Genomic DNA, 15,987 nt, shown 5'->3' on the forward strand with positions numbered 1-15,987 from the left:
TTTCCTCTCAGGACATAGAGGTTTCTGTTGTGTCAATTAGTCAAGGAGGACTAAAGTTGGGACACAGCAGAACAATCAGCATATGATAACCCCAGTAATAGGCATTTTAGAGCCTTGAACATGCCTCAGTTAATACATGACATTTTTAACTTGTCCTCAGGATGTATGGGACAACTGGAGATAATTCTGAACAAAACCAAACTTGCTGGGAGGCAGATTCTATATGAGGTCTGTAGGGCAGGGCACGGAATCAGGTCCCTGTGGGTATCCTCCACTGCACCCCCTGGGTCCAGCCCAAATCTAGCATAGAGTATGGGCTCAATAAATGTGTGTTGAAATGTGTGTGATTGAATGACTGTTAGGGGAAATTTCTTATTTCAAATATTTAATCTTTTGGAGAAGAGACAGTGAACAGAAGACTAACTGAGCACCAGCAAGGAATTTATGACACTTTCCATGAATTGATTCTGAGATATGTAATATGTCTGACTATGCTCAGTGGATGTGAATAGGGAACATAATGGAAACATCTAAAAATTTAAGATGGTTTCCAGGCCCATAAAGTAACATGAGTAAATATTTCTGAATGGAGGGGTGCCTGGGTGGTTCAGTCAGTTGAGTCTGCCTTCAGCTCAGGTCATGATCCCAGGGTCCTGGGATGGAGCCCCGAGTTGGGCTCCCTGCTCAGCGGGGAGCCTGCTTCTCCCTCTCCTTCTGCCGCCCACCCTGCTTGTGCGTACTCCCTCTCTGTCAAATAAATAAATAAAATCATTGAAAATATATGTCTGAATGGAGAGCAAATTTCACTGAATTTACAAATAAAAAAATAAAACATGGGGCAAAGGGATCATAAAGTGATCTACACTTCTTTTCACGTGGAGAACTCAGCAAGCAGTGAGTCTGGGGCAGTCTATTGTGAATGTAATAATTGTGTATCCAATTGTAATTTCAATTCCATAGAGCTTAAAATCACCAATAATCAAGTTTCCTGACCTGAGTCACTGACACGGTCCTGCAGGTGAATTTTGTTCCTGTGCACACAGCCAGCATCACATAGGCTATCTTATTCAGAAAAGATAAACATAACAGTTTTTTAAATGCCTAGGTACTGGGGATTCTGTCTCACTCCAAAAGGCTTTACTTGTCTTAAGAGGAAAACCTATACAAAAAACAAAATAATTCTTTGAAGTTTATTTGAACCTAAGAATATTTACACAGTTCTCTTTGTGTTGCACAAAGAGAATGATTGTATTTCCTTTTAATAAATGATTGTAGGGCGCCTGGGTGGCTCAGTCGTTAAGCGTCTGCCTTCGGCTCAGGTCATGATCCCAGGGTCCTGGGATCGAGTCCCACATCGGGCTTCCTGCTCGGCAGGAAGCCTGCTTCTCCCTCTCCCACTCCCCCTGCTTGTGTTCCTGCTCTCACTGTGTCTCTCTCTGTCAAATAAATAAATAAAATCTTAATAAATAAATAAATAAATAAATAAATAAATGATTGTATTTTCTGTCGAAATGCATGTCTAAAAGGCTTCAATCATGTTATGGTCCTTATATCTTCGGTGTTATCTTTTATTATCTTTTTATCCTTTATTTTAAAACCAATATACATATATTATTAAAAAATTTTTTTTTAAGATTTTATTTTGAGAGTGAGAGCACATGAGCGGGGGAAGGGGCAGAGGGAGAGAGAGAGAGGGAGAAGCAGACTCCCCGCTTAGCAGGGAGCCTGATGTGGGGCTTGATCTCAGGACCCTGGGATCATGACCTGAGCTGAAGGCAGACACTTAACTGACTGAGCCACCCAGGTGCCCCTAAAAATTTCTAAGCATTAAAAAAATGTTAAAAGTTATTGTTACCATTTTGCATTTTATCAATAGTATCCACTACAAAGAGAGAGGTGGTAAACTTTTTTTTTTTTTTTAGATATTTTATTTATTTATTTTAGAGAGAGAGCCCGCAGGAGGGAGCAGGGGAGGGGAAGAGCAGAGAGGGAGAGGAGCAGAAGGTGGGAGGAGCACAGGGGGAGGGAGAGGGGGAGGGAGAGGGAGAGAGAATCTGAAGCCGACTCTGTGCTCAGCACAGAAACCCCCTTCGGGCTTGAACCCATGACCCGAGATCATGGCCTGAGCCGAAACCAACAGTTGGACACTTAACTGACTGAGCCACCCAGGCGCCCCAAAGGTATTTGATTTTTTTTTTTTTTTAAGATTTTATTCAACAGAGAGAGACACAGCTAGAGAGGGAACACAAGCAGGGGGAGTGGGAGAGGGAGAAGCAGGATCCCTGCTGAGCAGGGAGCCCAATGTGGGGCTCGATCCCAGGACCCTGGGACCATGACCTGAGCCGAAGGCAGATGCTTAACGACTGAGCCACCCAGGCACCCAAGATATTTGATTTTTAAGAGAGGAATTTTATAACTGCTCCTTAAGGATCATTCCTATTGTTCCAATTAACTTGTGTCTACTTCTTAAGGGACTTTTCTGAGGAATGTTACCAGGGTTCCTGAGGCTAAAAGATGACAGAATTGGAAAGGGGAATTTTCTTTAAGATATTCTCTGAGACCTGTTGATCTAAGAATCAGAGTAGGAGTTAGGTGGTTATTTTAGACTCCATTCCAGCATTAAGTCATTGAGTTGCTCTTCAGTTGTGGAGAGCACAGGTAAGCAATACTCACACTGATGTGCCCAAATGGATCGTTGGATTTTGTTACCTTGTAATACGAACACAAGTGTTTATGGTGCTCCTTTTGTGGAATTAAAGAACATCTGACTTTTATTGAAGGACCAATGTTTCCTACTGAAAAACTTATTTACAAGAGAAAAATATTCTAAATATACTTCTAAAAATGATAATTAAGTCTTTGTTGATTGACTTACATTCAATTTATTCCAATTATATTGTTTGATCTAACGGAGTGTCCTGGCAGGACAGAAGGCTAAACTAAAAATCCTAAAATAATCCATTAATAATCATATAAATTTTTTAAAAAACTACCATGCAAACTAACAGCAAAAGTACTTTATTTATTTATAACATCATTTTGTAAACAATCACACTGTGCATTTTTAAATTCAACAATAACAAATTTTTTTCCTTTAGATTTATAGCAAACCTGTGTGAAGTCAATGAGTTAATACAAGAGTGAAGACGAACAGGGTAGAACAATTTTTGAAAATGTTAAATTACAGCACTTGATACAAAGACAGATAACTATCTGTACCATAAAAATTTACATGCCACAAAACATTAATTTATAATTTTAAATATGCAGTAAAACACATTTATAAAAAAGCATCAACATTAATTTTATTATAAACCAGTGAATTACTCAGAGGAATATTAAAACTTACTAAAACCAGTAAATTTTGCAACTGAGGTAAAAATATTTAAGTAAACAAAACTATCATTTATAAGAGCCAAAAAGTAAATGGAAGGGCAGACAACACTTCCTGACGACTATGTCTACTCCTTGATATTCTGAAGCAGCTTCAGTAAATGTGATTCAATGACCTGTTGAACTGAAACAGACAGGTTATCAAGACCACCGCATGTTGATCACAGAATTTTACACAGAACTATCAAATTCAATTTAACATCAACTTCTCCTTAAAATAAAGGTATTCCTCCTATTCTGAGGATATATGCCCAATAATATATATTCATTGTCTGAGGATGGTAAGATTGCAATGCAATACTTAGTGCACTTAAATTTAGTCTGTCACTGACTTAGTGATTGTCCAAGTTACTGGATTCTGTTGTCGTTCAAGGTGTGTTCTAAAGAACAGAGAAAGGGCAACTTTTATAATTTGCTACAAAAATGTTAAACAAGTCTTGTATGTAAATAGGTGTGCACTCTAGCAACAAATTATTTGGGTTGGTGAAAAGTAATAGTAACAAACTCATTTCCAGACTTTGTAAGAATTTGTTGATTTTGCCCACAGTTAAAAGTTACTGTCACTAGTTAGGATAACATGCCATATTTTATGACTACAAGTGATGAAAACGGTTTAGTCCGCTAGTCTGTACTGTTTACAGAGCTTTACCAACTAAAATAAAACCTGACAGTTCTAAAATACTTACCACTTCTATAGCCCAAGGCTACCGCTAAATCCATAGAATTATACCCAGAGTCTGTTTCAATGGTTGGGTCAGCTCCATTTTCTGTACCAAAACAGAAAAATCTGCATAAATAAAATGAAAATGTAGATACATTTGTCTGTGACTGGCTCATGTGCAAACGGCAGGACAGATTTTCAGCAAATTGGATATTTGCAGGATGGCCTAACAAAGTACAGAGCACACGAAGTGCACAGAGTTCACTTTGGTGGGTCAGCGGGAGGATGCCTCAAAGAGGAGTCCTCGATAACAGCTGAAACTCATAAACAACTATAGACAAAACTTATGCACAAAGACACCGTGGACAGAGAAAACAATGACGGATTCAGACACAATCTTCAAGAGGAAAGCAACAGGGACAAATGTTCCAAGCACAGGTGTACTACGGGACGGAGCTGCTTATCACATGGGCAACTCTGTGGTAGCAGGTGCTTTGCAGGATTAAGGTATTTAGTAATAGGTAATGATTCTCCTGAGTAATACCAGGGGAGGCCAGCTTGTAAGGAATTAAAATAAAGTCCTCATATGGTATTTTCCAAATATTTTCACTTTTTTTGGCTTACCTAAGAGCATTTTTACACATTTAACATGATTTCCATGTACAGCATAAAGCAAAGGTGTCCCTCCATTCTGCAAAAGGAAAAGGTTTTAGTTTTTCAAGGTGAGCAAGAGTTGAATAATGTTTGTGTGAGACGTTTTACTAAGAACTGGGTATGTAAAAGTCGTTTAAGGCAATTTTCATATTTTGTGAAGAATATTTAAATCAGAAGTAATAACTGAGTTTGTACCATTAACTTTTTCTTCCGTGTGTTTAACTAGCTAATTATTTTTCCAGATGTTTAGTAAAATTTATTATGTCTCTCCAAACTAAATAATTCCTAGAATTTATTACAGTATTTTAAAAATCAGTATCATAGACTCACCCAATCATACTCATTTACATCAACTCCACAATCAAGCAGCATTTTGACAATATCTGTGTAGCCTTTACTACAGGCCAATGAGAGTGCACTTTCTCGACCTTTTCCTAAAAGCTGGGGATCAGCACCCTGCAGTGGCAAGTGGAGATAACAGACTTTTCAATTCATGTAAACAAGAATATTGTTATTTCTGTCAATAAGAATTACAGTTCAGTACTTAGGTCAAGTAATGTTCTGGGGTTAATAACGTAAACTTCTACTCATGGATGCCTTTATTATCAGGGTTGTCTGGAGGGCCTTCCTTCCTCCCTCTATCTCAAATGCTAACTATCCTTTCACTCTTAAGTTACACTTCCCCCGTGAAGCTTCTCCTACAGCGCTGACCATACTTTTGTTCTCATTGCACTCTGAGGGAGCTGGGCATGAAATTCTCTCTCGCTGTTTCATGTATGCTTAGTCTTATTTGCCCAACTAGATCCAAGTTCCCCAAGAATATGAAAAGCGTGCAAAATTTTTTTGGATCCTCTACCATTACATCTAGTTGGCTGGAGATAGAAAATCTTTACTCAAGACTTAAGTAACTATACGTATACATTTCCCGAAGCATTTTCCTTACATTCTGAAGTAGAAACTCTACCACAGCTATTTGCCCGTGTGCTGCAGCCCACATCAGAGGAGTAAATCCTTCTTCATCTGTGTGATTGATAACATTTTCTATTTAAAAGAAAAACAATTTTTGTCATCTAATTTAACAACCATCTATTAATATCATTATGAAAATACTGGCATTCTAAAAGGTGGATTATACCACTCAGTGAGACTCACTTCCTGAAGTCCTATTATGTGAGTTTGTACCATTAACTTTTTCTCCCACGTGTTTAATTAGCTAAGTTAATTAATTAATAAGTAAAGGTGTACAACAGTCAAACTATGGAAAGAGCCAAGATGTCCATCGACAGATGAATGGATAAAGAAGATGTGGTATATATACACAACGGAATATTATGCAGCCATCAAAAGGAATGAGATCTTGCCATTTGCAAAGACGTGGATGGAACTGGAGGGTATTATGCTGAGCGAAATAAGTCAATCAGAGAAAGACATGTATCATATGACCTCACTGATATGAGGAATTCTTAATCTCAGGAAACAAACTGAGGGTTGCTGGAGTGGGGGTGGTGGGAGGAATGGGGTGGCTGGGTAATGGACATTGGGGAGGGTATGTGCTATGGTGAGTGCTGTGAATTGTGTAAGACTGATGAATCACAGACCTGTACCTCTGAAACAAATAATACATTATATGTTAAAAAAAAAAAAAAAGAAGATAGTAGGAAGGGAGAAATGAAGGGGGGAAATTGGTGGGGGAGACGAACCATGAGAGACTATGGACTCTGAGAAACAAACTGAGGGTTCTAGAGGGGAGGGGGGTGGGGGGATGGGTTAGCCTGGTGATGGGTATTAAAGAGGGCACGTTCTGCATGGAGCACTGGGTGTTATACGCACACAATGAATCATGGAACACTACATCAAAAACTAATGATGTAATGTATGGTGATTAACATAATAAAATAAAAAGATTAGGGAGGAAGATAGAGTGATAGGAAAGGGACAACAAGCAGAAGAGTTTGGTGTTTGCAGGAGTGTGTCTACAGGGAAAATGAACACAAGATTGTAAATAAAGATGTGGTTGCATCTGGAAAAAAAAATAAGCAAAGGTGCTCCTCCATTATTTATAATCTTGAAGTAGAAAATCCTTTCGAAGGATATAAAACTCAGAAGTTACAAGGAAAAAAATAAATTTACCATTACAAAATGTTAAACTTTTGTTGAAAACATGACAATCAAAGGAAAATGACAAACTGGAAAAAAAAAATATGCAACATAAACAACAAAAAGTAAATTTCTTTAATTTAGATGAGGACATATAAATCAGTATGTATCAGGCAGTTCACATACAAAAGAGCTTAAATAGACCATAATTTAAAAAACCTAAACACACCCAGTAGGAGATACCATTTTTCACCCATGAGATTAGCAAAGATTAAAATCTGATATCTTGTGTCACTGAGGGTATGGGGAAATACAAACTCTAACTTTGGTGTGAGGACAGGACAAATACCTGGCAATATATAGAAAAGTGAAAAATCCATATACTTTTTTTTTTTTTTAAGATTTTATTTATTTATTTGAGAGAGAGAGAATGAGAGAGAGAGAACACATGAGAGGGGATAGGGTCAGAGGATGAAGCAGACTCCCTGCCGAGCAGGGAGCCCGATGCGGGACTCGATCCAGGGACTCCAGGATCATGACCTGAGCCGAAGGCAGTCGCTTAACCAACTGAGCCACCCAGGCGCCCCTCCATATACTTTTTGACCCAGCAAATAAACTTGTAGGAACTTATCCTATGTGTATTCTTAAAAAGAATGCCAACAAGAATGTTATTTAATACTGAGAAACTGGAATCAACCATCACCAAGGGGACTAGTTAAAAAATAAAAACATAGCATATATGTATGCAGCAATACAGTGCAAAATTAGGGACCTATTAAAAAGAATGAAATAGGGGGCGCCTGGGTGGCTCAGTCAGTTAAGCATCTGCCTTCGGCTCAGGTCATGACCCCAGGGTCCTGGGATCGAGTCCTGCCTTGGGGCTGGGGGGGGGGGTCCCTGCTCAGCAGGGAGTCTGCTTCTCCCTTTCCCTCTGACCCTCCCCTCTGCTTGTGCTCTTTCTCTCTCAAAATGAAGAACATCTTTAAAAAAATAAAAAAGAAATAAATCTTTATGTGCTCATTTGGAAATATCTCCAAAGTATTAGTGAAAAAAGTACAATGCAGTGTGCTCCCTCTTGTTTACATAGCGAAAGGCAAATACATATTTCCACACATAACTCCAAAAATAAACAGAAATGTTTTCTAAAAGAGTTTCCTGAAAACATAAGAAATTTATAATGTTTGCTTTTGGGGAAAAGGTTAGGGTGGTAAGGGAGGCTGTAACTTTTATACTTTGTAGTATTTTATTTTCTTTACTACCTATAGAGTTATCTGCCTGGTGAGATTATGCAACTATTTTTTTTTTTTGTCTTTACACCTTCCTGTATTAAATCTAATAAATCCGATTAAATATGTTTTAAGTACAGTTTAAAAAACAGGCTATTACCTTGTTCAATCCGAGTAGCTAGGTAGAGCATCTCTCCCTGAGCAGCCAACTGGTGAACAGATAAAGCTGAAATGATACCACAAAAAGCTTCATGTTTTTCTACCTGCAGGGTACACTTTCATCATGCCATTCATATTTGTGCAGCAATTCTCTTTTCTAAAACAAAAACTATCATTTTATTGTTTAAAAAATTTTAACTTAAAATATATCCTAACATTACAAGTAGGCATTCTGTAGCTGAGATTTAATATACATTTAGGGCAATTCTGACATCTGTAAAGTATTGTTATCAATGAATATGCAAACTGTTATGATCAACTATTAACAATGCAAATTGCTAATGATCTTATCAATCAAAGAAATGGCTTAGGTATTTAATTTTTAAAATGCTAACTCAATATCCAAACTTAAAAGGATGTTGGGTCTAAAACACATAAAGACACACCTTTTGTCTTTTTATTAATTAAATCCTCTGAAATCCCAAATATCATTATTTCAAGACTCCATGGGTTTTTCTTAACTTTTGGAGTGAGGTAGTAAATGGAAAAATGACTTCGAGAGTAAATTCTTGAATGCAGACCTAGGTGTGGCTAGTTAGCTGTGTGACCTTGAATAAATGATTAACCGTTTTTGTCTATAACATGAGGGTCATGAACTGCATGATCTCTAGGTGTTTCTTTTCAGCTCAAAAATAATATGGTTGGACTATTTTTAAGAGAACATCTTTATTTAATTTATTCATTTATTCATTCATCCATCAATTTGTTCATTTATTTATTTTTTAGGACAATATCTTTAAGACAAAACTAAACAGGCACTGTTCTGTGAGGGTTCATCTTAAAAATTAGTATCACTTGATCCTCGACTTCAGCGATATGACTGAGTGGCCTTAATAGAAAGGAAAGCAATTATGAAACACATGTAAATTTAATAAGTAGAACAATAATGGTTAATAGCGAAGTAAGAGTCATGGACTCCTCCTGGCTTAACTGTTACAGCATGTGATTCAAAATCAGGATGGATATGGTGTTCCCAATAAACCATATATTTTACCATGCTTTAGAATATAGATGCATTTACATTATATACTCAAATATAGTTCCTAATATCAAACTGCTACCTGTTTTCTCTCATTAACATATCTATAGTATTTAGAATGTTTTCTGATTTATGTAGAAATATTTTATTTCTTCTAGAATGATTCTACATTTTTAAAAAATTATGGATTCAAGGTGTTTTTTTTTTTAAGATTTTATTTATTCATTTAAGAGACAGAGCTAGAGAGAGAGAGAGAGAGACAGTGAGAGAGGGAACACAAGCAGGGGGAGTGGGAGAGGGAGAAGCAGGCTCCCTGCTTCGACCTGAGCCGAAGGCAGATGCTTAACCATTTGAGCCACCCAGGCGCCCCTGGATTCAAGGTTTTAAGAGAGTTAATTTCATATTCATATTATTATAGTCAAATTCAAAATTACAATAGAAATCACTCAGGTTTTACTATAAATCACTTGCTGATCACTGATCTAATTTATGAGTAAAATGTAAAGCCTTGTACTCCAAGAACAGAAAAACACTCACAATGTCTTAGTTTGCACAAAGTTCAGAATGATAAATTGTTATAGTAAGACTATAAAGGTTTTAAGAATGAAAACCTGTAGGGGCGCCTGGGTGGCTCAGACTCTTAAGTGTCCAACTCTTGATTTTGGCTCAGGTCATGATCTCAGGGTCCTGAGATGGAGCCCTGTGACAGCTCTGTGCTGCGCATGGAACCTGCTTAAGATTCCCTCTCTCCCTCTCCCTCTGCATCTCCCCTCCCTACCTCTCTCCCTTAAAAAAAAAAAAAAGAAAACTTGTATAAAATCTGTATGTGTATAAACAAATATAAACCTGTACTTGTATAAATCTATATAAAGTCTGTATTAAAATCTGTATTTGTTCTTGGGGCGCCTGGGTGGCTCAGTCAGTTAAGCGTCTGTCTTCAGCTCAGGTCATGATGGCGGGGTCCTGGGATCAAGTTCCGCATTGGGCTCCCTGTTCAGTGGAGAGTCTGCTTCTCCCTCTCCCGCTCCCCCTACTTGTGCGCTCTCTCTCTCTCATAAATAAGTAAAATCTTTTTTTTTTTTTTTTTTAAGATTTTACTTATTTATTTGACAGAGAGAGACACTGCGAGAGAGGGAACACAAGCAGGGGGAGTGGGAGAGGGAGAAGCAGGCCTCCCGCAAAGCAGGGAGCCTGATGTGGGGCTTGATCCCAGAACCCACAGATCATGACCTGAGCCGAAGGCAGACGCTTAACGACTGAGCCACCCAGGCGCCCCAAGTAAAATCTTTTTAAAAAAATCTGTATTTGTTCTTAACAAAACATGAAATATTTGATTATGCAGTAATAGTGTGAAAAAAATTTTAAATTACTAAAACTATCAAGATATCACTTAAGCTTTCCAAAATAGAATATGCATTTCAAAGCCAAATTCTTGAAAGCATTATATTACTAATAAGAATATTTCAATAAATCAGTGGGATATACTTACAATTTGCTAATAGAGGTGTGGTTGAGACCTCATTTCCTCTGTGTTTGTTGGTCAAAGTAGTTGACTGTTTTATGGGTGAGAAGTGCTTTGTTGTAGAGGGAGTGTAGACATGTCTTACTTGAATTCCCGGAGAAGGAGATGTATGGATATTGCATTCAGCTAAGTAAAATAAATTTAAACACATTAAACTAACATTTTAATGACAAAGCATTTCAAAGTTCTATGTCAATGTTTACAATAAAAAAGAAATACATGAGGTATAACTTCAACCATTTCTCAAGTGATATTATTCTTTGCTATAAAAATTCTGTATTATCACAGTGAAAGTTCCAGAAAAAAATATGTATTAATCTTGAGTGATTTTATTCTGAGATTAGTTTTTTTATTCAACAGATTGTTGTGAAAGTAAGTCTACAATATGATGACAAACTTCACTGAATTAAAGCATGGAGCTGATATCAATCAAATATTCATGGAATAGGGAATAGTAAGGTAATTCATTTCTTAAAAGGCATAAATAATTTTTTTCTCCTATCATTTTAAAGGGTACAATAAGGGGCGCCTGGGTGGCTCAGTCATTGAGCATCTGCCTTTGGCTCAGGTAATGATCCCAGGGCCCCAGGATTGAGCCCCGCGTCGGGCTCCCTGCTCAGCAGGAGGCCTGCTTCTCCCTCTCCCACTTCCCCTGCTTATGTTCCCTCTCTCACTGTGTCTCTCTCTGTCAAATAACCAAGATCTTTAAAATAAATAAATAAAGGGTACAATAAGAAACTTTAATTTGTAAATAAACAAAGGTCAAGCAAGAAAATTTTTAAAAAAATCAACAGATACTTATAGATATCAAATAACATGAAATTATTTAATTTTGGTTTTGGTGAGATTCTAGAAAATCATATTAAAATATGACTTCCAAACTCTCTCTTCCAAATCATATTAAAATATGACTTCCAAATTCAAAATCTCATGATCAGAAAGGAAAACAAACAAACAAACAAAATGAAATAAATGAAAACAAATGCAGATATTTATACCATAACTTTCAACCTTTAAATAGGACAGATGCCACTTCCAGGTCAGAGTTAACCTGATCTTGAATATTTTTACTATCCTCTTCATTTAAGGACTTCACAAATCGAGAACACACGTTCATATCAAATCGGTTAGGTAATATGAATTTCATTCCCATGGCAACACCCTGAGCTGATCCTTCTTCTGCATTCGAGTCCAGCTGATGTTCTATTTTAATGTCTGGCATGCCAGTTAGACTGTAACTGTTGGGACACTCTTCCACTATCAGCTGAGCTCCAATATCCAGATTTGCTGATGTAGCCATGATTTCAACTGTAGTTTCAATAATTAAAACATTCCTTCATGATTTCCTCTTTGTTTTATAGGAGTGGTATCCACTGTGCTCCTGGAATTCAGATATTGAAAAATCTGGAAAACAAAAGTTAAAAATATCGTATCAACATAGCTAAAGTACACAAAATAAGCAAAAAGTGCTCTTGTAAGCACCTACACACAATAGTAGGCATACAATGTTCAGAGGCAGATACCTGGGTATGAATCCAAGCTTCGCCACTTATTAGCTGTGTGAACCTGTACATTACTCAACCTCTCTAAGCCTCAATCTCACCTGTAAAATGGAGGTGTCATCATTAACCTCACAGGATCTTGGTAAAGAACAAATGAAATATAGTAACATTCTCACCTTCATCACTAGGTTTCAACAAATTTTACTCTTTTCTCCCCTTTCCTATTCCTGGACATTGCCAAATGAACAGAAGATCAAGGTAACAATGAAAATAAACTTTCATGCTCTTTCACCAAGTTAGAATAGACCAAGAAGATGGCAGCTGTGAATCAGGAAGAGAGCCCTCACCAGAAAACAACCATGCTGGCACCTTGATCTTAGACTTCCCAGCCTCCAGAACTACCCAAAATTCCTGCTACAGCAGAAGCCCACAGAGGACTTGGAGGCACTTCATCAAGATGGAAAGAAGCTAATTCCTATTGGGACAAAACATGGTAAAAAAAATTCCTAATATCATCTTTTTCTCAAAAATTCGACATTTGTTGTTTTAATAGTTCAAGTGAATGATCCTTTCATTGACTGCTAGATTCTTTAAACCACCTTCTAATGTTAAAGTGCCAAGACTGCATTTCATAAATTAAAATGGCTAAAACATTAAAAAAAAACCCTTTCATGTGAAAACTTTAAACTCTTACCTGTAGTTCATCTTTTAACATGCTATGTTTGTAAGTGGCTCTCAGTTTGAATTTAAGATAGGACTCATGTTGTACCCATGTCTATTAGCATCTACAACACCTGTGATTCTTGGATAGTCAAAGGCTTTACAAAGTTTTGGTTATGATGAACTGAAGATATACTTATTTATCAGTTTTTGTTCAGCTCAAATGTTAGTAACTTAATATAGGTTTTTATGAAAACTGTTACTACACAAACTATAGATTATAGACTGGCTTCCTCTGCCTTATCATCTCTAGGGCATCAGGATCCAACTATAATTTCTAGATCTCAATTTTTGTAATAAGTATTAAGAAATAAGAATTAGGGCGCCTGGGTGGCTCAGTTGGTTAAGCGACTGCCTTCGGCTCAGGTCATGATCCTGGAGTCCCTGGATCGAGTCCCGCATCGGGCTCCCTGCTCGGCAGGGAGCCTGCTTCTGCCTCTGACCCTCCCCCCTCTCATGTGCTCTCTCTCTCTCTCATTCTCTCTGTCTCAAATGAATAAATAAAATCTTAAAAAAAAAAAAAAAGAAATAAGAATTAAATATAAATAAGAACTGATTTTTTTCAAATATAGATAATCAAGACATGAATTCAATAAATGCAAACTCTCAAAGCATAGATTATAAGCACACCTGTTATGGAATCATTTACTATTGTTTTAAATTGAGTTTTTAGTAATCACTGGCACTTCCCTATGAACCTTAATATAATTTCAAGAGAATTCCATTATTGTACCTAAAATTGTTTCTAAAAAAATGAAGAACTCCAAGATTATAAATGCCCGATGCATATAATCCCTGAGACAGGGGGAAGAAAATTAAAACATCTAGTTAATCTTTTCATGTTAGGGTTTACTGCCTCTTAGAAATTTTGAGAGGATGCAGGGTGTTTTAACATTGGAATTTAAAAAGAAAAATGCATTATGATCACAGTGGAACAGGGGCTGGAAAACCATACATTTACAGATAACTACTATTTTCAGTTTTAAAACATTTTCCAAGACTGGTCCTTATAACAATCCTTTGAGTAGTGAGGGTAGTTACCTGTTATTTCCTATGCAGCGAAAAGAAAAAGGGAGCTTATACATTATGAAGGACCTATCCAGCTATTTGGATAGATCACCTTGACCACTAAAATAAGCAGCACTAAACTAATCCAAACTTCCAAGGGACAAGAGGTGAAGAAATAACAAATCGTAATAATAATAATAAAAAGAAAGTAACAGGTAACAAAGTCAATATACTTTAGCAAAAGGAAAGAAGGAAACCAGAACAGAAAATGAGTTGTGATTCAAATGGAGACGGAAGCTCAATGCAGAGGGCCTTAAAAATGTATTGGAAGAAGGGAAAAATGGAGGGTGGGAAATAGGAGGGGGAGACGAATCATGAGAGACTATGGACTCTGAGAAAGAAACTGAGGGTTCTAGAGAGGGGCGTAGGGGGATGGGTTAGCCTGGTGATGGGTATTAAAGAGGGCACGTATTGAATGGAGCACTGGGTGTTCTAGGTAAACAATGAATCATGGAACACTACATCAAAAATTAATGATGTAATGTATGGTGATTAACATAACTTAATAAAATAAAATTTTAAAAAATGTATTGGAAGATAAGAACTGTGTTTCCTGAGGGAAGAACCATCTCCCACAGACTCCTATCCAGAGCTGGCCTAAATGCAATCCCCTGAGCTCTCTTAGCACACTGCATTTATTTCTATTTCTAGTATTTATCATTCTCTTGAAAGTTTCCACTTAAACTCCAAAGACATTGAAAACTTCTCTAGGATGGAGACCACTCTTACTATCTTTGCACACAAAGCAGAACCTGATCCTATCAGGTGTTCCAGAAATGTTTTCTGATCTGAACTTTAACATTGTTTTAAATTCTTTTCTATACTGAAATGATCCTGCAAGATGCCCAACAAAGGCTTGCTAATTAGATTTGCCTTTACATTTTCAACATCACTACTAACTAGCTGTGCAACCCTGGACAGAAAAATCACATACGTTTTCTGAGACTCATTTTTATTAATCTATACAATGTAGATGATTGAAATAGACATCTCTAATACTCTTTCTAGCTCTAAACATCTTCCATGTCATAAATCAGAGTTTATAGACGGAATTACAGGTCTTTGAGGGGAGAACCTGGGAGAAGAGGGAGTGAAAACAGAACGCTGTCTTGCCACTACTCTAGAAGAGATGAGCCAAGTTGACTGGTTAAGCTAAGATTCTGAAGACTAGGAGAAGAGGGGAAACATGATCGAGAGTAGGAGGCGGTAAGAAAAAGGGGTATGGCCAAGGATAGCTAGGATCACCTCGATCGGTCAGAGCCCAGGGATGAAGACAGAGACACACTGGGCAACTGTGCTACTCGGCAGTGAATCCTAGTAACAGGAGCCCCCTGGTTCTTCCTAATTCTGAAATTGTCCTACAAGGAAAGGAAGGTGCTATGAAAATGAATGATGCCTCACAGGCGACAGGTGTCCCAGCGTCCCAGGACAGAAGCCCGCTGGAGGGGACACTTGTAGGAAGGGAAGTCCGCTCGGTCGCCACCCGCCAGCTCTGCCGGAAAAGTCCCAGCACAGCTCAAATGCCGCGGGCGGAAACTCTGGTTCACCCACGGCGGGAGGGTCAGGGGGACAGGGGCCGAGGCCGACTGGACGGGAGCGCAGGGCCTCGCGACTACCTTCGACAGCCGACAGCGAGTCGGGCCTTTCCATCTGCGGCCACAGATTCACTGCAGGCCCCCAAACCCCGGCTTGTTTTGACCGCGACGTCACTTCCGATTTCTTCTTTCGGTTTCTGGCCAAAAAAACGTTCCGCGTCACTGCAGCCTAGAGGCCTTCCAGGTTTTTTCAACCGCCGCTGCTCGGTCTTTATTGCCTGAGTACTACAGAGACTGGGTCACTTCAGTAGACCCTTCTGGGTCACTAGGGCAACACCCGTCTAGCCCTCGGATCACGTCTCCTCCTCTCCCATCGCCCCGCCCTCCTGACCCTCCCCTGCGACTCTCGGG

The 15,987-nt window shown here is 38.1% G+C and overlaps 1 protein-coding gene across 6 annotated transcripts; it reads right to left on the minus strand.

Annotated features, from left to right (window-relative positions):
- Positions 1–3,002: 3,002 nt before the first annotated feature.
- ANKRA2 (ankyrin repeat family A member 2) lies at positions 3,003–15,955 on the minus strand. Of its 6 annotated transcripts, none has more exons than XM_035014636.1 (9): positions 15,658–15,955; positions 11,763–12,155; positions 10,719–10,877; positions 8,192–8,257; positions 5,652–5,749; positions 5,039–5,164; positions 4,679–4,745; positions 4,080–4,180; positions 3,003–3,517 (listed from the first exon to the last, which is right to left on the minus strand). In XM_035014636.1, the coding sequence occupies exons 2-8, from the start codon at positions 12,049–12,051 to the stop codon at positions 4,104–4,106; spliced, it is 882 nt and encodes a 293-aa protein (XP_034870527.1). In that variant the 5' UTR covers positions 12,052–12,155; positions 15,658–15,955; the 3' UTR covers positions 3,003–3,517; positions 4,080–4,103. The 6 variants fall into 6 exon arrangements, with proteins under 6 accessions (XP_034870527.1, XP_034870525.1, XP_034870524.1 ...); XM_035014634.1 differs by having other exon boundaries at positions 4,080–4,160; positions 15,443–15,955; XM_035014633.1 differs by having other exon boundaries at positions 4,080–4,160; positions 15,658–15,954.
- Positions 15,956–15,987: the final 32 nt, after the last annotated feature.

Source organism: Mirounga leonina, unplaced genomic scaffold, assembly GCF_011800145.1.
Source record: "Mirounga leonina isolate KUSES-001 unplaced genomic scaffold, KU_Mleo_1.0 Mir_168, whole genome shotgun sequence".
Taxonomy (NCBI): Eukaryota; Metazoa; Chordata; class Mammalia; order Carnivora; family Phocidae; genus Mirounga; species Mirounga leonina.